The sequence below is a fragment of the Neofelis nebulosa genome, chromosome 9 (genome assembly GCF_028018385.1).
Source record: "Neofelis nebulosa isolate mNeoNeb1 chromosome 9, mNeoNeb1.pri, whole genome shotgun sequence".
Classification (NCBI taxonomy): domain Eukaryota; kingdom Metazoa; phylum Chordata; class Mammalia; order Carnivora; family Felidae; genus Neofelis; species Neofelis nebulosa.
In genome coordinates, this window is record NC_080790.1 from 30174635 (window position 1) to 30198176 (window position 23542).

The 23542-nt window shown below is 45.3% G+C and overlaps 1 protein-coding gene across 2 annotated transcripts in view; it reads left to right on the plus strand.

Moving 5' to 3' along the window:
* The window catches only part of VIT (vitrin), a 106907-nt gene extending 87130 nt beyond the window's left edge, over positions 1-19777 (plus strand). For both annotated transcript variants that reach the window (XM_058683028.1, XM_058683029.1), the window contains 4 exons: positions 7537-7640; positions 11044-11270; positions 13756-14269; positions 18451-19777. In XM_058683028.1, the coding sequence (XP_058539011.1) occupies positions 7537-7640; positions 11044-11270; positions 13756-14269; positions 18451-18629 (1024 nt within the window). In that variant the 3' untranslated portion in view covers positions 18630-19777. The remainder of the gene's footprint in view (positions 1-7536; positions 7641-11043; positions 11271-13755; positions 14270-18450) is intronic.
* The last annotated feature ends 3765 nt before the right edge of the window (positions 19778-23542 follow it).

Sequence of the window (23542 nt, forward strand, 5' to 3'; positions counted from 1 at the left end):
CATTGATTTTTAGAGCTCCCCAGGTGATTATATTGTGCAACCAGAGAGCTCAGGCACAGATAGCCCCACAGGCTTGTGCTGTCATCTGGTGAATCCTCTCCCAGCTCTGTGCCTACAGAGCTGCCTCCGCTCCGTCCTCCTCCTCCTTTTCTCTGCCTTTCTCATGCTTCCTCTAGACTCCTCAGCTGTTCTCCTCCCTTCCCCTTATCACTGACAGCCCACTGCTGATTTTCTTGATGGCGCAGCATCCTCTAAGACATTGCTTCTCAACATGGGATCCACAGTATCATCTGGGAGAAAGGCAGAACCTCAGACCTCACTCTAGACCTATAGAATGAGACAGGATCCCTAGGAGATCGGGTGCACGTCTGAGCCCAGGGGGTGCCAACAAGTGTGTCTGTTGCCAAGACATTCCACGTTGTAGTGCTTCCAAGCCCTGTGATGTGGTCACAGACGAGCCAGCCTGAAAGTCCGTTGGTTCCAGAGTGACTCTCAGATCAGCAGATTGCATATCTGCTTTTCCCCCATAAGGAAGAGGTACTCAGGTCAATTCTCCACTTTTTGGTGGGTGGATTGAATTTGTTGTCATTAATGACAAAAAAACACTCATCTAAAGACAAAATTTGATTCTGAGACCCTGCTTGCCATCTCTGATCCTCGGAAGTGTAAGGCCAGTGTCCTTTCAGAAGGGGCTAGTTGTACAAAGTTCCTCAGCAGATTGGCCCAGGCCACCGGGTGGACCATAGCCCTCGGTCCTTTGAGGGGATGGGGGCAAAATCATTTCTGTTCTGAGCCAGGTAATGCACTAAAGGAACAAGTTTGCCACCCAATCTGCAGCCACCAGCATGTCCTTGGGTGGCCAGGGTCACCCTAGAACATCCTCCTGATTTCACATGGTACATCTCAGTGACTAAGCCCATGAATCATCACATTTTAGCATTAGTAACCTTAAGGTGATGCCTTGTTGGAGGAACCCGTTTTGAAAGGTTCTTGCTATATGATCAGTTAATATGTCTCTACTGGCATAAAAATTCATTTGAGGGGCTCACGCAGTGTGACTGAAAGTATTATGGGGGTAAAGCAGTAGCCTCTGGGACTAGAACTGCATGGACCTTAGGACTGAAAGGGCTTCAGACCCCAGGCCTTCCCAAACTTTCCTAAGGATAGGATTCGCCTGGATCCCTAGTTTAAAACAAACAAATAAAAATTCCCACTTCCAGCCCAGATCTACTGAATTGAGTTTCTGCCAGCAGGGGATCTGGTACCTATGTAGTTTAACAAGTGCCTCAGGTGAGTTGCACCAGCAGGAAAGCTGGAAACACTGATATCCATCCCAGTTCCCTACCCCCTGGTCCCATGCCTTCCTAGGAATTGATCACCTGGGGCCATTTCTGACAGGTATTCTTTTTTCTTAAACATTCACAGATTCATCATTTCCTGTCACATAAATTACTCCTTTCCATGCACAAATTCTGGCTCCCTATAATTTCTCGTCATTAGCTTCTTTTCCAAACAGAACAATTTGTTATTTTCTCCTTGAGCTATAAACCTTTTTTTTATTTTCTTCTCTTATTTTCAAAGGAAAGCTTTGAAATCGCTGAGGGAAAAAAATTGTTTTCCTTTAATGAGATCTTGTAATAAAATTACTTAGATGGAAATGTAGTGGCATACCTCTTTGAACTTTTTAACTAGTCTGTCTCTGAAAAGTAACCTGGCTTGGGTGTCAGGCCACCAGCCCGTATATCCTGAAAAAGGATACATACACCCATGTGTTCTAGTACCAAGAGCTGCTACAGTTTGCAGATTTAAGACTTATCGCTCATCCCTCTGATTTAATTACATTTCAATTTAATAAAGATTTATTGAATGTTTACCATGCACTAAGCTCTATGCCATTTGTAGGAGATGCTAATGTAAAATTCTTCTAAGTGGTTTGATTACATTTGCCTATAAGTCTCTTGATGGATGGCTCAGTTGCTTTGCTCCTAATCATAATTTTAGCATTTGGAGAGTTTCAGAGGTCCTCTGATCCAAACTTTCAATCTGCTAAAAATAAATCAATAAATGTGATAGAGATTGTGTTCTTCAGGACTTCACCATCTAGTAAGGGAGGCAATATTTTTAAAAGAAATAACATTAAATAAAATTAAAAGCATCCATTCACTGGGTATGTGAATAGCTCATCTCTCTGCCTCTGTAGATGGATTCATCCACCTCTATGGTATCATAAAGGAAGAGAAGGATCAGTGTGGAGCCCAGAAGCAGAGTGTTCAACTCCACCAGGGATGATCTGAGAGAGGAAAGGTCATTTGAGCTTTCTTCCTTTCATTTATTTATTCCACAATCACCTATTATCACTTGTATGCTAAGCACTAGGGATAGGAAATACCGGGACATAGCGCCTGTTCTCAAATAGGTAACAGTCGATCTTCCTGACTTGTGGCTTCCATATTTGACAGCAAACTCTCATGGTACTTTTACAGTCATCTGCAGACTAGCACAGCATAGGGGTGGGATTTGAGTTGCTTGACACAAATCCCCAGCCCAGGTCAAACAAGGCAATGTTGTGCCTTGTTTCAGCCGCCATGCTATAAACAAGTCTCCTTGTCACAATCTGTCTAGTGCCACAGTCTTCATATTTTTGTGCTTGTCATTGGTTATGTTCACTATTTTAAATGCCCCCCAAATGTGGTGCTGAAAATGCTATCTGGGGTTCAAAGCACAGGAAGGCTGTGATGCACTTACCGAGACGCTACAACTGTTTGATAAGTTTCCTTCAGGCATGCGTGACAGTGCGTTGGTCATGAGCTCAATGTTAATGAACCAATAATTCAGTACTTTCAGAAAAAGAAAGAGGAACGTCGCTGATACGCGTGTGCTTCTGCTCTGGAAAGTTCTAAAGTAATATCTATAATGTCTGATGAAGCTATGAAAAAGATGGAAAAGTAGCTGAACCTATGAATTCATGAAGTGAAGACTGATTTGCAAAAAAAAAAAAAAAACAAAAACAAAAAAAAAACGGTGGACAGCATTGTGAGGCTAAAAGCCAAAGAAATTTATGGTAACATTACTCAGGGTCAGGAAACTGTTAAACCCTTCTCAGCTGGTGTTTTATTAGACAGAAATATTGCATGTAATTAATTATTTGTAAGAAACATATATTAAATGAGGTGTCTTCCAACAGAAACGTACATAAAACAAGTTTATATATCGATCTGCTGATGAAAATGTGACCAGAGGCCCACAGGAACCTAAGCCAGTATTTCCCCTAGGAGCAAGGGCTCAGTATTTGCTAATGTGATGCTCGCAGCAACTTTATAGAACGTAGCTACTGCAAATAAGGAGACTTGGCTGTATATGTAGAATGGGAAAGAGACAGGTAATCGATTGCTCTGCGAAGTGATGAATATCAAGACAGCTTCCTGAGCAGCATTCCAGGGAATGCTGTGGACGTGACTAAGTGACTAGGTTCTACATTTAAATACATTTTTTTCTGGAAAAACTTTCAAAAGAAAATTTTATATTTTTGCTTTTTAAGTTATGTGTGTATGAGGAATACTTTATGATTAGCTATGATTTCTACACGATCATCTCACATACGCAGGAAATCCTGTAGAGGGAGAAAATCTAGCCCACAAATCAGTTTCAAATGTAATTAAAATTTGGTGAGTTTAAAATTGTACAACTATGGAAGTGTAAGTTGTGTTATGTTTGGTAGACAATTTACATACTTACCATTGACAATATCCATTTTGCAATTTTTAATTTTATAGCCCATAATATTTTGTTTTGGTTCAACTCGTATTTTATTTTTTAGGCCTTGAGAAAGTTCCTAGTCCTTGGTAACCAAGGGAAGATCAAGACTGGGGACTCTGAAGCTTATGCAGCTCAAGGGTCCTGTGAAGAAAAAGAACACAAAATTACAAATACAAAATTAGGCCCCTTGGAAGAAGCATTATTAGCTCCCAGGTTAATTTGCCTCTGATCAGCATGTATAACCTATTGAATAAAAGGTCCTCTGCAGAGAGGTGCCTGGGTGGCTCAGTCGGTTAAACATCCAGTTCTTGATCTCAGTTCAGGTCTTGATCTTGGAGTCGTGAGTTCAAGCCCCACATTGGCCTCCACACTGGGTGTGAAGCCTGCTTAAAAAAAAAAAAAAAAGGTCCTCTTCAGAGGCCACCCTGGGTACAGGAAGACCAGGTAGGAAATTCTAGCAGTAGTTCAAGAAAGGAAAGATCAAAGTACAAACATGAGGATGGAAAGGAAGGGAGAGATACAAGAGGTATTTATGAGGTTGGTCTGATAGGAAATGTCATTTGATGAAGGAGGTGTCAGAACATGTCCAGCATGTTTTCTGCTGAGATGACAATGAGTCAGAAGAGGGAACACAGAAGGGGATATGAGTGGTTGGATGGAGCAGATTTAGAAGATAAATGACTTCAGTTTTGGAAATATCAAACCTGAGGTGGCTGTGGACCGCCCCCAGGCATCACACAGTGCATTCTGGACAGAGATGGATGGAAGTCACTTTATGTCTATCTGGGGCTCAAGACAGAGCACCCACCAGTGTGTACCAGACAGCTGTTGGCATGTGAATGGTCTCTGAACCCCTGGTGACTGAAGTTGATGAACTCTCCCAGGGAAGTACATAAAATGAGGAGGGAGACGTGAAGGAGATACACTCTGGGCAACACCATCATTTAGAGGTAGAGATGCACAGAAAAAGAGGAAATGTTTGTTTCTTCAATACTGTTCATTGAGAACCTGCAGGGACTACATACTGTGTATGGTGTTGAGTTAGAGGAGAGCAGAGTCAGGTATGGGGAGGTTGTCAGCACTGGGCAGGGTGACAGGGAGCTAGAGGTAGAGGGTGAGCACAGTTTGGGTTTTCCAGATGAGGGAGTTAATGAGCAAAGTCACAAAGCTCAAAAACCAGGAAACAGTGAGCAGCTCTTTCCAACTGGGATATAGGTTATCCAGAGACAGAGACAGAGAGCATGATATGAACATTGTACATTGGCATTAAATTATGGATGGGCTTTTGAAAGCCAAAATATGAAGTTTAACCATGGGAGCCTCTGATGATTTTTGAGCAGAGGAATTTTACTCTCAGAGCTGAACATGAGGAAGAGGTTTTTAGAAGATGTGCATACAATTGGCTTTGCACAGACCAAATAGAAACTCTTATAATAGAAGCAGCAAGAAGCAGGGTGCCTGAACTCAGAGGGTCACTGCAGACATATGGAGGAGGGATGAAAGCAAGTGATGGTGTATAGAGGAACTTGAAGGGTTTTACTGATTGGACTCACGGGCCCTATGATGAGCAAATAGCGATGGGAGTCCAGGTTTTGAGTCTTGATGGCCAGGGGGCAAGTTCAGCATTCACTGACATTGATCTGCAAAGCATATAAGCCCAAAAACCCTTGAGCCAGGAGGGAGAGAGAAATCTAACCATGGAAACCATAGAGCTCCTTCTCTGTGTGATGCCTCCTCCCCGTCCCGCACAGGGCTTGTGTTACTGCAGCCCATTCGTGAGGACCCACACCATACTTAGGTTGAGAGTAAGGTCGGGCTCGGCTAAAATGCCCACATTTCCTCATTCTGCAGTTTGCTTTGTTGTTGTTTGTTCTTGTTGAATCCTAAACTAGAACTTGGTTTTCATCTGGTGGCATTTCTCTGGTTGGGTTTGGCCCCAACACTCACGTCACTGAGCTGCTTTTAAACCTCCCTCATCTTCCCTGAATGGAGCCTGTCCTGCCTCTCACTGAGACAAGCATGCCTTCTGGGCACTTTGGTTTGGTCTGAGAACCAGCCCATGTCCCTCACGTTTACTAATAAAATGGAGGACAGAGGGTCACACTGCCAGTCTCCCAAGAGTTCTCCTCCGACATAGATCACCTTGAGATACCTAGAAAAGTGGGAATCATGGGCAGAGTAGGGGAGGGAAGCAGGGAGAGAGACAGAAGATGTCTCCTCTTAGTCCTAGGGAACTGGCTTCCTGGTGACCACACTGCCAGGTCTCCTAGAGGACTTGCTAAGAATCCACTGTAAGTCCCCTTGGAATTCCCACCTAAACTGCCTAAAACTGCTTCTCCTGGGACCTACTCCAGGTGCTTGTGGAAAGGCTGCTTTTTAAAGTCTTTTCCTGGAACGTCTGGGTGGCTCGGTTAGTTAGGCCCCTGACTCTGGGTTTCAGCTCAGGTCATGATCTCACAGTTTCATGAGTTTGAGCCCTCCGTAGGGCTCCACGCTATTAGTGCTTGGGATTCTCTGCCCCCCTCTCTTTCTGCCCCTTCCCCACTTGCACTGGCCCTCTCTCTCAAAATAAATAAATAAACAGAAAAAAGCCTTCTCCCTCCCCTTGAAGGCTTAGTAAACTGCAGGCATGACCTGTTACATGATTTGCTGGGCCCTGTTTTAAAAACTAAGAATTTCAAGATGGCAGCATCAGAGCACTGAACCGAGCACTGGCTTTTCTGGAGTGGGGGGCCCACGTGACCTTAGAGGTCACACTCACATGAAGCCGTGCCAATGGCTCTGAGTCAGCGCATCGTGAGATGTGCTCATACTGTGCTTCCCCACTTCACCGTGGGTGTGGGTGCAAACACCCACCCGATAGACCCCCCCTCCCCAACCTGGTCATAAAAGGTATCCACACCCTCTGCTCAGCTACTCCCATGCCTGTATGCCCAGCTTACCCACAGAGACTCGTCTCTAGAGAAGGATTCTCCTTCTCTTTCTCCATTTAATTCACTCCACCTCATCTCCAGCTGACCTTTTGGTTAATAGATTAACCTTTTGCGTAAGATTTGAATATTCTCACCCAGTCACAGGCACCACAAAATGAAAAAATAAAGGGATGTCCTCTCCTGGACAACACTGTTAAGGCGCAATTCCAGTGGAGGGGTGACCCAGGCAGTGGCTGCCAGCTGGGATTGTCTCCCTGGAGAGGAGAGTCTGGGGCAACCTGGGGACACCTACACATTTGCAGAATCCCACTTGACTATCATCCTGTTTTTTTTAGAAATCTGAATGTCACAATCTTTGCTTTTACCTAGATGAGGAAGTTGAAGCCGAGAAAAGTTAAACGACTTCCCAAGGTCACACAGCTAGGAAATAGCACACTCAAAACTAGAACCCTGAGTCCTAAAACAGACCACTTTTCTCTACACACACTGAAGAGGACCCCAGTCCCCCCATCTCATTGTTCCTTCTGTCCACAGTGGGGCATTTTATGAAATCCAGCTCAAGGCTTTGAAGCAGCTTCATTCTATTCATATATAAAAGACTGATTTCTGCTTTCCTCCAAAGGATTTTAGAGTTGGATTTTAGAGTTGATTTCTGATTTGTTTTCAATTGAATACTTAGATCAATCACATTGCAGTAATGTAATCATGGAGTACAACTTTAAAACTTCAGAAGACACCCTATATCCTTGATGGGATTAGAGTGGTGTCTTAATAAAACCATATACCTTTTCAGCACATAACATGTTCTCTTTCCAGCTAATTTTTATTTCTTGTTCTCACTCTCCAGAGACAACCCTTCTGCCCAGTTTAACCTCAGAACTCACATGAATTCCCGGGATCTGAGAACTGCCATAGAGAAAATCACCCAGAGAGGAGGGCTTTCCAATGCAGGTATGTGACCGAATTCAGATCATTCTAGCTTGCTTCCACGGTTCTCCCTCTGTGTGATTGTCTTCTAACATCCTATATAGGAGGAGGAAAAATAATAATAATAATCCATCAAGAAATGACACACATATACAAATGAATTGTATCTTTTCTAAGGTATCATCATGGATTCAGGGGTAAGAATCATCACCACATATATGCTGAAGAGTTCCAGCATGCCTGGTTCCTCAGGTTGGCAGTTTTCTTCAGGACAAGCAGGACTGCTATTGTAACTGTTTCCTAATTGACTGACAAGCCATAAACTATTTAACATTAAATGTTATAACCAGTTCCACTCAGAAAGCTCCACAGTGCCCCTTGGGAATCTTCTTCCAATGAGCTCCCCTGTTCTAGTGTTGACTCTGGAAACAGAGACAGGTTCCTTGTTTCAAGCTGAGTCTCCTGAGATGTCTGCACCTTGGTGGTTAGGGGTGGGGGGTTTACCAGAAGTCCAAGTCTAGCCCTCAATGTGTCCAGAAACCATTTTGCCAGTTCACCAGGAGCTATCCAGGCATTGGGGAACCCTTTCATACTAACCAAACTCAAAGGTTGCCAGTAAGCCTATGCCAGCGTTTCAATTCATAAATGGTAGTCTGGCTTTGGGGGCACTGGGAGGGCTGTCTACTTCTCAGGGAACCTCTTTGTATCATTGAAACCCAAAGAAATGGAGAAGTGAGCCACAGTTGCTTGGCATGGAGCACACAGAGAATAGAACTGACTCTGAAGGAACTTCTTTGAAGTTACTATAAGTCTGATTATTTTGTTCTCTGCTTCATTGTACATCTCTGTGGACCAGTATGTTAGTATCTGGCAAATGAAAAAGCCCTTGATCTTTGAAAAATGCTAAATAAACATTAGCCAAGTCACTGCTCTCCGGGACCCCAAATCAGTATTACCACATTGTAAACATAATAGACTTAATTTCTTTTTTAAAAAAAGTTTATTTATTTATTTTGAGAGAGAGACAGCATGTGAGCAGGGGAGGAGCAGAGAGAGAGGGAGAGAGAGAGAATCCCAAGCAGCCTCTGCCCTGCCAGAGCAGAGCCCGACATGGGGCTCGAACCCATGAGCTATGAGATCATGACCTGAGCCGAAGTCAAGAGTCAGATGCTTAACTGACTGAGCCACCCAGGTGCCCCGATAGAGTTTATTTCTGATTTGTTTTCAATTGAATACTTATATCAGTCATATTGCAGTAATGTATCATGAAGCAAAACTTTAAAACTTCTGAAGACACCCTATGTTCTTGATGGGATTAGAGTGGTGTCTTAATAAAATCATATACCTTTTTCAGCAGATAACATGTTCTATCCCTGCCCTGTACTGATCAGAGTTTGGGTTCAGAGAACAGGACCCATTTCAACTGGTTCAAGCAGAAAGGGGTTTATTCCTAGGTATTAAATGGTTTTGAAGATAATCAAAAGGTCTGAAGAAATGAACTCTAGGTTGAACTTTGAGAGATGTTTTCTAAAGTCTTCCTGCAAAACTTGGACCTCCAAGGAGCTGCTGCCTCTTCCAAGATCAGGAAATCACATTCTCAATTCTGCCAACATAGCCTCTTCAGGAACCTGATTTAGCCAGGAAGCCACCACAGTCAGGAAGTTCCTGCTACGGTGGTCAGCCCCCCAACCAGGCCTTGCCTGCTCCATTCACATGCACAGAAAGAATGTTCTGCACCCTGCCACCTCAATGGCAACAAAGCTAGACAGCAGACATAAGTTCCTCTGGCACCACCCAAGAAGTCAAGTACCCTACAGATGCTCATAAGCAGAAAGAGCAGAGTCCAAAATACAGTCTCTGCCTCTCTTCAATCTTCTAAATTTCATGTATGCACATTGATTCATGAAACTAGAACAAATCCAGGGCTGTAGTTGCAAGGGAGTCTCAACAACGTAGTTTTCAGATTTCCAGCTTCTGTTTTCCAAGATGTGCTAGAAGGTGGATGCAATGTGGGTTGAGCAGTAATGGACCATGGCCTCCAAATTTAAGACTGGGTGAGGCCAGGGGTGTGCTCTGTTTACAGGCATCTAACATTAAGCCAGAGGGGACTGCCAGGTGCCTTGGGCCTTGAGGGACATGTCCCTTGGCTGTGAAGGCAGTTCTCAGCAGCCAGGTTTTCCCTTAGCAACTGTGCTCCCTGCAGCCAGATCACATGGGTTTTCCAAGACTTTTCTCCAGCAGCTGAATGTGTGATCATTTGATCCTTCCTTTGACAGGTTAAGGATTAACCCGTGGAGCCAGGATATTGGCCAAAACCAAAAAGCATTGAGTGAAATGATGTTAATCCTAAAGTCTTAAGATGGTTGTTCTTAACTTTTATTTAGATTGAAGACTCCTTTGAATATCTCCTGAAAGCTACTCCTCTATCCAAATAAATACTTTTATACACAAAATGTTGTGTATAATTTCAGGGAATTTGTGGATACACATGCCCATTACCCCCAGGGGTTCACAGAGCCCGGGTTAAGAGCACCACCTTACTGTATGCAGTTATGCTAACTCTAGGGTGACCTGGTCATCCCAATCTGCCCAGGAACATATGGGGCTTTCAGCGCTTAAACTGGGAAAGTCCCAGCAAACGGAGACAATTGTCACCCTGCTTGACTGAAAAATCCCTGAGGTCCTATGTGGTGTGAAACATGGGCTTTGGAAAGGCAGGCTGGGAGGCTCCATTATGTCTTACAACTGTGGCTTTCAGCTGAAATGGAAATCCAGGCCCAGAGACCCGGAGTGACCTACCTGGGCCCACACAGCCAGTAGGCAGCACAGCCAGGGCTAGAACACAGTCCCTCAGTTCTTAGCAGGTGCAGTGCTTCCCTCGCCAGCCAGACCTGTGCCCCTAACTGGACAAAAGACACCACTCAACCTCGAATGTAGCCTTCCACACCCAGCAGCCCCTAGAGCACCAGGCTGGCTGACCCCCAGTGACAGGAGGTGGAGAAAAGGCTCCTGTCGCTCCAGGTCAACCCCTCCCACCCCATGCTCCCAGAAAGAGCATAGCATGGTTCCAGCATGCAGGCAAAGAGGGGACCCTTTTATTCCCATGAAAGTCTTTCTCATCTGTTTGCTGGTCCCTAACACTTTTTTTTTTTTTTAATAAAAGACAATTAGAAGTTAAAGGCTTAAAGTGACATGGGGGAGGGAAATGGTTAGTGGTCGTGGTTTGACAACATTGTGAATGTACTTAATACCACTGAATTGTACACCTCAAAATAGTTAATGTGGTTTTAAAAAAAAAGCTGGTGGGGGTGGGGGGAACCAACAAACAAAAGAAGAGAATGAATGGGTTTTTCTGGCTCTCTTTACACCACTGGGATCTTGCGTGCATTTCTAAGCACTCCAAGCATGAGGTTTCTTTTTCTTCCAGGCCGGGCCATCTCCTTTGTGACCAAGAACTTCTTTTCCAAAGCTAATGGGAACAGAGGCAGTGCTCCCAATGTGGCCGTGGTGATTGTGGATGGCTGGCCCACCGACAAGGTGGAGGAGGCTTCGAGGTTTGCAAGGGAGTCAGGAATCAATATTTTCTTCATCACCATCGAAGGCGCCACTGAAAATGAGAAGCAGTATGTGGTGGAGCCCAACTTCTCTCATAAGGTAACTGCCCAAGGGACCCGCCCACCGTCAGGATCTGCTGCACTTTGCAAAGCTGTAACTGCCATCAAGGCTGTTCTCCTACTTTTGAAGAAGGATTGAGCTCTCTTCTAGGTAGGGGAGCCTCTAGTGGGGGGATAGTAAGTCTGGAACCCAGACTTACCCTCTCAGAGCAAGACCCCCCACCCACCTGGTGAACTGAGGCCAACAACAGCCCCTCGGGAGAAGCAGTGTCCCCAAGTCTCCAATAGAGGCTTCCCCAGGCTCTTTCCATGGCCACAGAGGACCTCCACCAGGCCACCTGGTGAGGCCTCATGTGAGCACACACACAGCCACATGTCCACTTGCTCACACACATGTGCATGCACACATACACACACACTGCAGATTAACCAACCCAATAAACAAGAAAAGAAAGGCATTGAATCAGGTCAGGCAGATCAGGTTTCCAAACTCTGCTCATGGTTTCTGTGGAGATGGCTGGCAGCAGACAGGAGCAGGATAGACGGGGAGCCAGGCCTCTGCGCCCACTCCCCTGGAGAAGCTCACCTTTTGTATGTTTTACACAGTGGGACTCCACATAAACCTGCCTCCAAGGAAAAGGCCCCAGCTTGAAACGGAAAAGAAAGGAGGGAGGAATACGTTGTACTGGTTTGTCTTTGATGCCCTTCTAGCTTTGATGGTCTGTGTCTCCAGATCTCACAGGGCTCAACCTCCTGCACCAATCTGCTGACCACTTCATCGTCCTTGAAATTCTCATCTCCCTTGACTTCCGGGACACAGCGTGGCTCTTATCTCCTTTGCTCTCTCTACCCTTTCCTGTCTTGCACCCGACTTGCCCGGACTCAGTGCTTGGCCCTCTCCTCCCCTCTCATTGGGCTTTCTCCCCACAGAGTCCTCCCAGGCCACAGCCGCCACCCTCACTCACAAGTCACAAGCAACAATACCCTCATCTGTCCCCAACCCCGGTCTCTCCTGAGCTCTGTTTCCATCTGTTTCCAGCCAATTGACTTCCCTCCACCTGATGTCATGAAGAGCTTTGAAACTTACATGTAAAAAGCTTGAGTGCCATCTTTCCCACCAAATTTATTCCTCCTCTGGACTTCACATGAATGGCCCCACAGCTGTCCCAGAGGCCTCGATAACTCCCAATGCCACCTCCCTGGGTCACGCTAGCACTCTGCATCTGGTCTGTCTCCCCCCTTAGGGCTCCCCAGTCTAGTTTAGATTCCACAATGAAGCCCAACTCCTGTTTATGGAGAGCTCTTCCAGTCCGGAGGGGTCCTTGCTCCAAACCCTTCATTGTCCCCCATATTCTTGAGGCCTTCTGGAGTGTGGTCCCGACCCATCTCCTGCCCACGCCAAGCACCACTGCCCTCTCCCTCCATGACCTCAGCCAGTGCCTGGTGGGTCTCCCTCCTTTCCCTCCACTGGCTAGAACTCAGCTCAACCTGGACACTCATCTCAAATACCACCTAGTTCATGGAAAGTTTTATAAACCCCTTTTAGGTTTTTGCAAACCAATTAAAAACATTTCCTAGGATATTTTAAAGCCATTTCTTGTTTTAAAATAAATTGTTAATCTTACTGCTTCATCTGTAGTCACCAGGTCTGTGACTCTCTCTGTGACCCCCGGACAGACAGCGGCAAGGAGGAAACACTTCACTTTAGGAACACAAGCCTGGTCCCTTCCAGGAGCACACCAGTCAGGTTGCTCAAGGTTTATTTGTAGCTACCTTAAATTTTTTCTGGAACACGCTTGGGCACAAGTCAATAAATACTCATTTGTCTGGAGGCAGGGTCATCTGGAGGACAGAATTTGGGTTTTGCAGGCAGAGAGACTTGTGTTCCCATCTTAGGGACTCAGGGATGTCCCTTCACAGCCGGCCCCCAGTTTGTTCCTTCACGAAGAGGGGTTATATCCTCCTTTTAGGGTGAGGGCAGGGGGTTATGAGAGAATCTCTCCGAGAACTTCTAGCATGACTCCTTACATATGTATGGGACCCCTTGTTGCTGGGTGCAAGGCTGCTCCAGAAACATTTCTTCAGCTATTTCTCCTGTATCTCGTTTTCCCCATCAGAACAAAAACTTTCTTTAATCCTCTCATATGTTGGCGCCATATGTTGGTGTGCCAATCTCATGGCCGGCTGCCAGTACAAATGAACTGAGGGGCCCAGGGAGGCACAGGTACAAAGCTGAAATGAGTGATTCACCTCTCTCTAAGGATTTGCTTAAGTGATAGCTCTCCCCTAAAGCGGAGAGCCAGCTGAGGGAGTAAGGCTGAGTCCAGAGATAACTTGAGGGATCTTTGCCCCAGTGGGCACCTGACTGGGGGAACCGTGGTGCAGAAAGAGCATTAGGAAGAAGAGTACAGAAAACAAGAGTCTGTTTGCTTCTTTCTTCACCTGCCTTGCTGGTCGGGGTAGTGACAACAGCCTGGAGAATGTGACACCTGACGTGGCGAGTGTCCCTTCCCTCTGTCTTCCAGGCTGTGTGCAGAACAAATGGCTTCTACTCGCTCAATGTGCAGAGCTGGTTCAGCCTCCACAAGACAGTGCAAGCCCTGGTGAAGCGGGTCTGCGACACCGACAGACTGGCCTGTAGCAAGACCTGCTTGAACTCGGCTGACATTGGCTTCGTCATCGACGGCTCCAGCAGCGTGGGGACAGGCAACTTCCGCACGGTTCTCCAGTTTGTGGCCAACCTCAGCAAAGAGTTTGAGATTTCGGACATAGACACGCGAATCGGGGCTGTGCAGTACACCTACGAGCAGCGGCTGGAATTTGGATTTGATGATTACAACACCAAGTCTGACATCCTCAATGCCATCAAGAGGGTGGGATACTGGAGTGGTGGGACCAGCACGGGGGCCGCCATCAACTATGCCCTGGAACAGCTCTTCAAGAAGTCCAAACCCAACAAGAGGAAGTTAATGATCCTCATCACTGATGGGAGATCCTATGATGACGTCCGAATACCGGCCATGGTTGCCCATCACAAGGGTAAGCTGGTCTTGCTGACCAGTCCCAGTGAGGGACAAGGAGGGGGCTGTCTTTTTATTTTGTTTTATTTTATTTATTTATTTTAAATACGTTTTATTTAAATATTTTATTTATTTGTATTTTTATATATTTATATGCATTTATAAATATTTATTTATATTTATATATATTTATACAAATTTTATTTATTTATTTATTTATTTATTTATTTATTTATTTATTTATTTGTATTTGAGAGAGAGAGAGAGAGCACAAGCAGGGGAGGAGCAGAGGGAGAGGGGAACAGAGGATCCAAAGTAGGCTCTCTGCCATCAGCACAGCACAGCTGTGGCTGTTTGCATCGCTCAAACTCATGAACCATGAGATCATAACCTGAGCAGAAATCAAGAGTCAGTAGCTTAACCAACTGAGCCACCAGGCACCCCGGGGCTGTCTTTTTATGCACTGTTTTTGTCCACCATTTAATAAAATGCCCAAAACCATGGGGAATGTATTTGAGGTGCTGGTAAGCACTACAGGCGTCTATGAGCAGCAAAGAAGGAACAAGGTGGGGAGTACCACGATGGTTTACAAAGTGTCATGGCAAACCCAAGGCCTGCAGATGACTGGGAACATTAACCTTCTCCTTTGCGTCCAACACTCTGAGGTATTACACGCGAAGTTGTAATGCATTAAAAAGGAATTTGACTCATTATTTTAGTCTCTATTGAAGGCCACCAAATTGTGTTAGAAATTTGAAGAAAACTAGTGTTTTAAATTTTTTTTTTTAACATTTATTTTTGAGACAGAGAGAGACAGAGCATGAACAGGAGAGGGTCAGAGAGAGGGAGACACAGAATCTGAAACAGGCTCCAGGCTCTGAGCTGTCAGCACAGAGCCTGACGCGGGGCTCGAACTCACGGATGTGAGATCATGACCTGAGCTGAAGTCGGCCGCTTAACCGACTGAGCCACCCAGGCGCCCCAAAAACTAGTGTTTTAAAAGAAAAGTGGGGCGCCTGGGTGGCGCAGTCGGTTGAGCGTCCGACTTCAGCCAGGTCACGATCTCGCGGTCCGTGAGTTCGAGCCCCGCGTCGGGCTCTGGGCTGATGGCTCGGAGCCTGGAGCCTGTTTCCGATTCTGTGTCTCCCTCTCTCTCTGCCCCTCCCCCGTTCATGCTCTGTCTCTCTCTGTCCCAAAAATAAATAAAAAACGTTGAAAAAAAAATTTAAAAAAATAAATAAATAAATAAAAATAAAAGAAAAGTACTAATTTTTGTAAGTAGCTGCTAGCCAGATGTTGGGGGTTTTGAGGAAACCTCAAAGAAATTTTCATCCAAAATACTTAAAGAGATATTTCTGAATAAAAATTTGTAAGAGGGCAACAGAAAGTTTAAAACTATGAAAAATGAGGGGCGCCTGGGTGGTTCAGCCAGTTTAAACGTTTGCCTCTTGATTTCAGCTCAAGTCATGCTCTGATGGTTTGTGAGTTTGAGCCCCACATTGGGCTGTGCGCTGACGTGCGGAGCCTGCTTGGGATTCTCTCTTCCCCACCCTCTCAGCCCCTCCCCTGTTCACTTTCTCTGTCTCTCTTTCTCTCTTGCTCTTGCTCTCGCTCTTTCTCAAAAAATAAACTAAAAAAATTAAAACTATGAAAATTGAGCTGTTTAGAAAATCAGTCCCATTAAATGCCTTTTTCACAGAATCAAGTTGAATCACCATTTTGAAAAGTACCATAAAACATCACAAAAATACAAACAACTGGCAAAAACCCAAGTGCTAGTAATAATAGTAAGGATAACCAAAGTAAACTGAGTTGTCCGTGAACACCAAAGACTGGACAGATACATACTAGGGTAGATGACTCACTCAGGGCCAGGGTTGTCCCCTTCTTCTGCGCCTGCATTTGATTTCCGTTAGTTTGCAAGATTTTCAGTATTCTTTAAAGCTGCTTTAATCCTTCCCTAAACAAGGAGGGGGATAAATAAACAAGCCTTCATGAACCGGCAGTTCTGCCTTCTGGGAACCAAAGTAACCAGACACCAGGTTCAGGCAGAGTCTTCCCAGTGATTTGCCCTTGTAGAGCCTACGGGGGGTATTCAACAGCAAATGGTAGATGGCCTTCATGTCGGCCAGCAGTCACAGCCTCCCTCGGGCTCATGTCAGCGGAGTGAAGATAAACAGCTGAGACGCAGCCTTCTCAAAGTTCCAAAGTGAGTGGGCAGAGCCAGATGGGCCAGCTTTTGTCTGAAAGCCCAGGGCTCTCCTGCTATCTCCAAACATCTGTCTCCAGTTCATGTTTAGCTCCACTCTTACTCATTTTCCTAAATGGACATCCTTTGGGCCTCACCCAGAGGATATCCTCAGCCTCCTCATTAGAAGAAGCGAAGACTGAGAGAGACGTTCTGGGAAACTTTACAATAGAAGCAAATTATGTGGAGGCAATGAGCGTTGTGTCCCCAGGAGTGTCCAAGCCAAGGCTGGCTGACCATTGGTCAGAATTGCCAGTGGAAGGTTCTCTACAAGGGTGGACTCAAGGATCTGAAAAGCTAAATTTCTAATACTGTTTGTGTTGCCTTTATTGGGGGGCAGCCTTTCAGTCTTTGTGCAAAACGAGGGCTTAGCCGATCTAAGCCACGTTGTGCAGCAAATCTGTTCCCACTGCCACTTGGCAGCATTCTTAAGCCTAATGCTAGTGTTTGTAGACAACAACATAGACAACATCCAGAGAAAAGACACTGGAGAGGTAAGACAAGGGACTGACAGCTTAAATGCAGCTTTTCAAGCCACAGTTGAAAAGCAGCTTAGGCCACAGCCATGTGAGGTGTGGATGACTCTCCAATCAGCACAACAGGGCGCTTGGAAGATGGTGACATGGGCTGCCATGGGTGGCTAGGTAGGAGAGCCACACCCAGGCTCTCCCCTCTGCTTCACGGCCAAGTAGCTGACCCCACTCTGCCAGCCTGCAGGTGGCATGGGAACAGGCTTTTGCAGAGTAACCTCAAGCTCCTGCTGACCAGCTGCCCCCAACCCCAATCAGGAACCATCCAGCAGCGAGTCTTCCAGGTTTCCCACTGAGGACAGATGCCTAGTCTCTGAGTCTGTCCTCTCCTTCCTAGGGACTCTTTTTCCTCACTGCAGTCCAGAACCTTTAACGCCCCGGCACCCTTCCCCATTTGCATCTAGGCACACTGAGATCCCTCCCTAAAAAATAAAACCAAACTCTTTGACACCATGTTCTGCTCCACTTCCCACCTACCTCCTTCTCTTTGCAGCCAAACTTTTGAAAAGGATCAGTTCTATGTGCTGTGTCCACATCTTCTGTTCTTTTTCACTCTCACCTCACAGCAATTCATCTGGGGTTTTTGACATCTACTTACTTCCCTGAAACTGCTCTCACCGCTCTACCTATGTCTTGTTTTCTAAATCCAATGTGCATTTTTGTTTGTTTGTTTTAATCCCACATGACCTCCCTGCAGCATCCAACACTGTTGGGCACTTCCTTGTCTTGAAAGCCTTTCTTCATACCAGTGATGGAGCAGACGCTGGGTCACCGTCTCTCCGGGTCTTTGTGCAAGGGCTCCTGTGCTGGGAATGACATTGCATTGTATGGCTTGTAAAGTCACCTTCAAGCCTAAAGTAATTCAGTTCCACGGTTTTCGTTAAGATCTCAAACTGACTTTTGATGCATTTAAGACTGAGGGGAGCCTGGCTGGCTCAGTCAGTGGAGCAAGTTGATGACTCTTGACCACAGGGTTGTGAGTTCAAGCCCCACGTTGGGTATGGAGATGATTTAAAAACAAATACAATCTTTGAAAAATCAATCAATCAATCAATCAATCAGATTTTGTTTGGCTCTACACACAGGTAGAGCAGGCATGTACTATGTGATGTCATCTACACGGCACCAAGTTTTACTTGTCCCAAAATACCCTCTACTGCCCTTGGACATGAACATCTTACTTATTTATTCCATTTTGTCTGGGTTTTTTCCTCCCAAAGATTTTAAACTCCTATGAGATGGCAGCTCTATCAATTTTGTTACTGTTGGCACATAGCAAGTGGTTATGCTTTGAGGAACACTTCTGATTTTGAATTTGTTTGCATTCAAACACAATAGCCAACAGAGCAACAGTAAGGCAAGGATTCATCAGCAGTACCTTTTCTTGGGCACTTTTGCTTCATCTAAACTTTGTCCCCACAGGAGTGATCACCTACGCAATAGGTGTCGCATGGGCTGCGCAGGACGAGCTGGAAGTTATTGCCACTCACCCCGCCAAGGACCATTCCTTCTTTGTCGACGAGTTTGACAACCTGTACAAATTTGTCCCCAAGGTCATCCAGAACATTTGTACAGAGTTCAACTCACAGCCTCGAAACTGAATTCAGAGCAGGTGAAGCACTGACAGATGCTGCTTTCCCGACTGGCTCTGGGACAACCCCAATGCATTATGGGGCAGTAAGGCGTGTAGGGCTTGGACAGTGGATGTGCTGTGATTGTTTTCTGCCTGTGTGTTTTTTCATACTTTGAAACTTGGAGTGAGAAAGATGATCAGAAACTTATAGAATGAGGCAAAATGATACATCATTTTGAGGGTGCTGGGGATTTACATTTGGTGATTATTTTCAAAATAAATGTTCAGAATCGAGTGCACAACTTAAGACAGGCTTCACTAGAGCTTTTATGAGATTTTTTCCATTTTTATTTCTAATTACGATTCTGTAACCCTCAACAAATTTCATTTTTATCATAACAATAGAGGAGTAGCTTCATTAAATGTTTTAAAGGATTACATGCAATCATTCTGACCATATCATGGCTAATGTTCACAAGGTTTATGGCAGGACCACCCTCCGCTCTTCTCGTTTCTCAGAACACCTGCTATGCACCCACCCCTGGCCCATGGTAACAATACAACCATGGGGGTGCAGAGAAAGTGTGGCAGCAGCATAGCCATTCCTGATTTACCTCCCTCCTCTCTATTATCTGAATCACTGTGTACCTGCATCCTATAGCGTTAGGAGTTGAGGAACGGCCCTGGAGGACCACGGTGATCTGGCCTAACAGCAGTGCATGAGGCTGCTCTTGGCCTGAGCTGCACCTTAGACTCTCTTAGAGACTAAAATGCTGGTTCCCAGGCTCCATTCCAATAGCTATGGAATCTGGGTCTCGGGGGGTGGAGCCTGAACACCAGTATTGTTTGAAGAGCTCTCTGGCGATACTGCTATGCTGCCATTGATTGAGAACCATGAGCTGCCTCTGAGGGGTCAGTGTTATAGGTGTTTCCTGGGAGAGCCCCTGTTTGTGCCTGTTGCCTTGTGTCCTATTCAGTTTTACCATTTGCGCTGCATTTGTCATTAACCAGATATGATCATTAATAGTTGCATTCAGATAAGCCAGGATGGGGTTTGGTTGAGCTCCACTTTCTACTTCCAGCTCCTGCCAAGGACTCATCTGTTAGGATATGAAATCCGTGTGTAATGGGGGAGTGTTCCAAAGAATCCTTAATAAAGATGACTTACCTGACAAATTGTGTTTCGTGAAAATGTGTGTTGAAGGCTGCTACCATGAATGGCGGCAAAAAGATTATACCTGTGTCAACACTTGGGACAAAATATTTAACATAAACAGTTTGAAGATATCTATTTAGCAGAATTTGTGTCAAGCTTACCAAATTTCTCGGTACCTGGAGAGACAGTATATTGTCAACTAAAAACATTGAAGTCTACAGGGAGGAATCAAGTCATTAATTGTCAGCAGTTTCAAATTCTTTAACCCTAAATTTTACTTCAAAAGCGATTACAAACAGATTTGTTCAAAAACCTCCAAATACAAAAACATTTTCAAAAAGGAAATTCTTTATAAAGATACCAGTGACACACACAATTAGTGAGAACTTCAGCTAAGAAACTAATTAAAGAAGTTAAAACAAGTACAAGGAAGTCTTATTCTGCCTATGTTTTTGAATATGCAGATAATCAATACAAAAGAGTTTTGTTTAATGTCTCTTCAATGTACATACATAAAAATATGTACACATACAAGTGTTTTTAAATTTTTTGTCTTTTTTTAAAAAAATGTTTATTTTTGAGAGAGAGCGCACATGCACAAGAGAGCATGAGTGGGGGAGGGGCAGAGAGAGAGGAAGACAGAGGATCTGAAGCGGCCTCTGTGCTGAGAGCAGAGAGCCTGATGCAGGGCTGGAACTCACGAACCGTGAGATCATGACCCGAGCCGAAGTCAGACGCTTAACCAACTGAGCCACCCAGGCGCCCAGTTATTTTTTAATTTTTGAAGAAAAACTTATTTTGGGAAAATAGTTTTTGAATATAATTATTTCATAGGGGCCTTAATACAAAAGCCAATTGGTCATCAATACGTAAATATTTGCAAAAATAATATAATCTAAATCACTTTGGTATCCTCTTTCATTCACAGTACTGTCCCAGTTTGGAAAATAAATTATATGATCACTCTAGTTTAGGTATCATAGTTTTCAAGATAAATGAAACTTCTCCAAGTGGGCCCATTGTCTACATGTGGCCAACAAATATTTGAGTGTATGTGCGTGGAGGAAAGGAGCATCAGAGGTGAGGTCGTCGAGGAACCTGGGGACTATGGAGTTGCCAGAATCATCTGAGTGGATGTTCAAATAGCCAAATTTGGTGGCGTGAGTCAGGATGGAGAGACCAGTAGTGAGCCAAGCTTCACCAGCTTCAGCGAATGAGAAGTGATCCAGTTGGGAGAAGACAGCAGTGATGAGGGTGGAGGGCTGAGGTCAGATCTCCAAGGGAGCTGGAGACATTGCAGAAGGAAGGAAGGAGACTGGAAAGGCAAAGGAGGTGAGGAGCAGGCCTCTCCCCACCGTAGGCGTGAAGATCAAGGGATGAGAGAGCATGAAGAGCCTCCCCTTAGGGTGCAGATGAGCAGGGGCAAGAAAGCCCTGAGGCTTCTGGGAGCTTGCTGGCAACAGAGAGGAGTGGCCCCATGATGCAGTGGGCAGGCTGGCATGGGAGTGGGCTGGGTCAAGTCAGGGTTGCACAGAGCAGTTTGGAGATAAGGGTCCTGGTGGTGATGGATGATGTGGGAAGCTTGGAAGTAAATGCTACCTTGCTCTACCCAGACTGTGCCCAACACTGCTGGGGCCAAGCCAGAATCTGAATACTGGGAACAGAACCTTACAGACAATTCACGTCAAACCCTCCAATGGCAAAAGAGAAAAACCAGTCTCGAGGAAGGTCATGCAGATACAAAGGGAATTCAGATCTCTGTCTTCCAACTGACTTATTTGACTGCCTTCCTGAGTGGGGGAGGGTTAGAAGTTAGAACCCCCACCCTCACCTCCATCTCTTTCTCTCTCTCTCGCTCTCTCACAAACACACACACACACACACACACACACACACACACACACACACACACACAATCTGGGTCTGCCCTCTGGGCTATGGTCCAGCCTTTGCAGAGCTCCTGGGTCCTGCAGACTCAGAGCCAATCTCCTAAGGCAACTTTAACTTTCATTCCATGGTCTCAGCAGAAAAGCTTCTCTGTGCCCTTTCTCCTCCAAGGCAATCAAAACAAGCCGAGAAGGAGCATCAGGCCAGTTTCTCTGGGTGCATGTGATGTCTAAACTCCACTTAACTTAATTTTCCCACCTTTCAGGAGTTAGGGCCCTTTGAAAGAAGTTTCTTTGCTAAAAGTTTTATAACAAGGCTCTGCTAAAAATGTCCAGCGAAATGGACAAGGTTCAGGGTTCAGATATTTCTTATTTCTCTGGGCTCCTTAAACCCTTTTGAATAGGACAAAATCTCCATGAAGCAAGTTTTCCAGCAACAATCTCAAGGGGCTGGCCTGGGTTTATAAAGAAGACAATGCTTCTGTGTGCAAAGATTTTTCCCGCCTCGCAAAGGAGTTTCCAACTAAGAATGTTATTTCCCCCTCACAATCCTAAGGAAAGTTCTCCCCTTAGATTACCAACACATAAATGTAGTAAGTAGGAAATACGCTTGAAAGCATGAATTCAATTACTTTGGAAAGACATTTATTCAACTAATGCCTTTGAGGAATTCACAGTCCAGCGGGAAACACCACCAAATGAACTAAAACCATGTAATTACTATCATGGGATCATGCACTAAGTGCAAGGTTGGTGATTGCAAACAACCTTATGAGAAATGAAATCATACTAGTGCCCGACAGTTCGTGAGTGTTTGCTGCGCACTGGGCACTATTCTGCGGGCTTCTCATGTATTAACTCACTCATCTTACCCCTATGACTTGCTGAGAGAGGTACTAGTATGCTCGTTTTACAGACCATGCAACCAAGGCATGGAGGCGTCAAATAACTTGCCCAAGGTCACAGAGCTGGTAGAGGCAGATCTGGGAATTAAAGCCAGACAATCTGACTCCAGGGTCTATATACTTAACCACTTTGCTTCTTGTCAATGGTGGCTGCATAGAAGGTTCTCTACCAAGCTTGACAGTTTAAAGTATATGTATAATTCTGCAAAGTGTGCTCCCAGGGTCTATTAAATGTACAAAGTGAAGAGTCTGTTAAATGTCCAAGGTACACTGCACTTCCCCCCATTCCTACACCTGATTCTCTGGCCGGCCACCTTGCCCTCACTTAAGATGAGTGATTTTTTTTTTTTTTTTTTGAGAGAGAGAGAGAGAGAGAGAGGGACGCACACAGGCACAGGGGCGGGGGAGGGGCAGAGAGAGAGAGAGAGAGAGAGAGAGAGAATCTTAAGCAGTCTCCATGCTCAGCAAAAGCCCGACACAGGGCTCCATCCCACAACCCTGGGATTATGACCCGAGCAGAAAATCGAAAGTCAGATGTTCAACCAACTGAGCCACCCAGGAGACCTGAGATGAGTGGTTTTAATCTATTATCCGCAGTCCCTGTAGCTCCCTGAACACACTGGGCTCACCATCCTCTTGTTAAACTCCTCATTATGCTTCAAGTCTCAGGCCAAATGCCACCTCTTCTTTGGAGCCCTCTCCGATTTGCTCAGATAGATTTAGACTCTCTGGATACAAAATCCTGACCCACCCATTTTCCAGCAACCTCCTGAGTCCCTCTCTTTAGGGGACACAATTCACACATGTCACTAGGGACATGGAACACAGGAAATGAGAACTTTGAATGTAAATCACCCAAACAGTGTCAACCCCTAATACAATGGCGCTGGTAGAATGGGAGGCAGAGATATTTCAGGAAGAGAGAAACATGATACGATGGCAAGAGAAAAAGAGGATCTAATTCCGTCCAGTCTGCACCACTGTTTAGAACGGC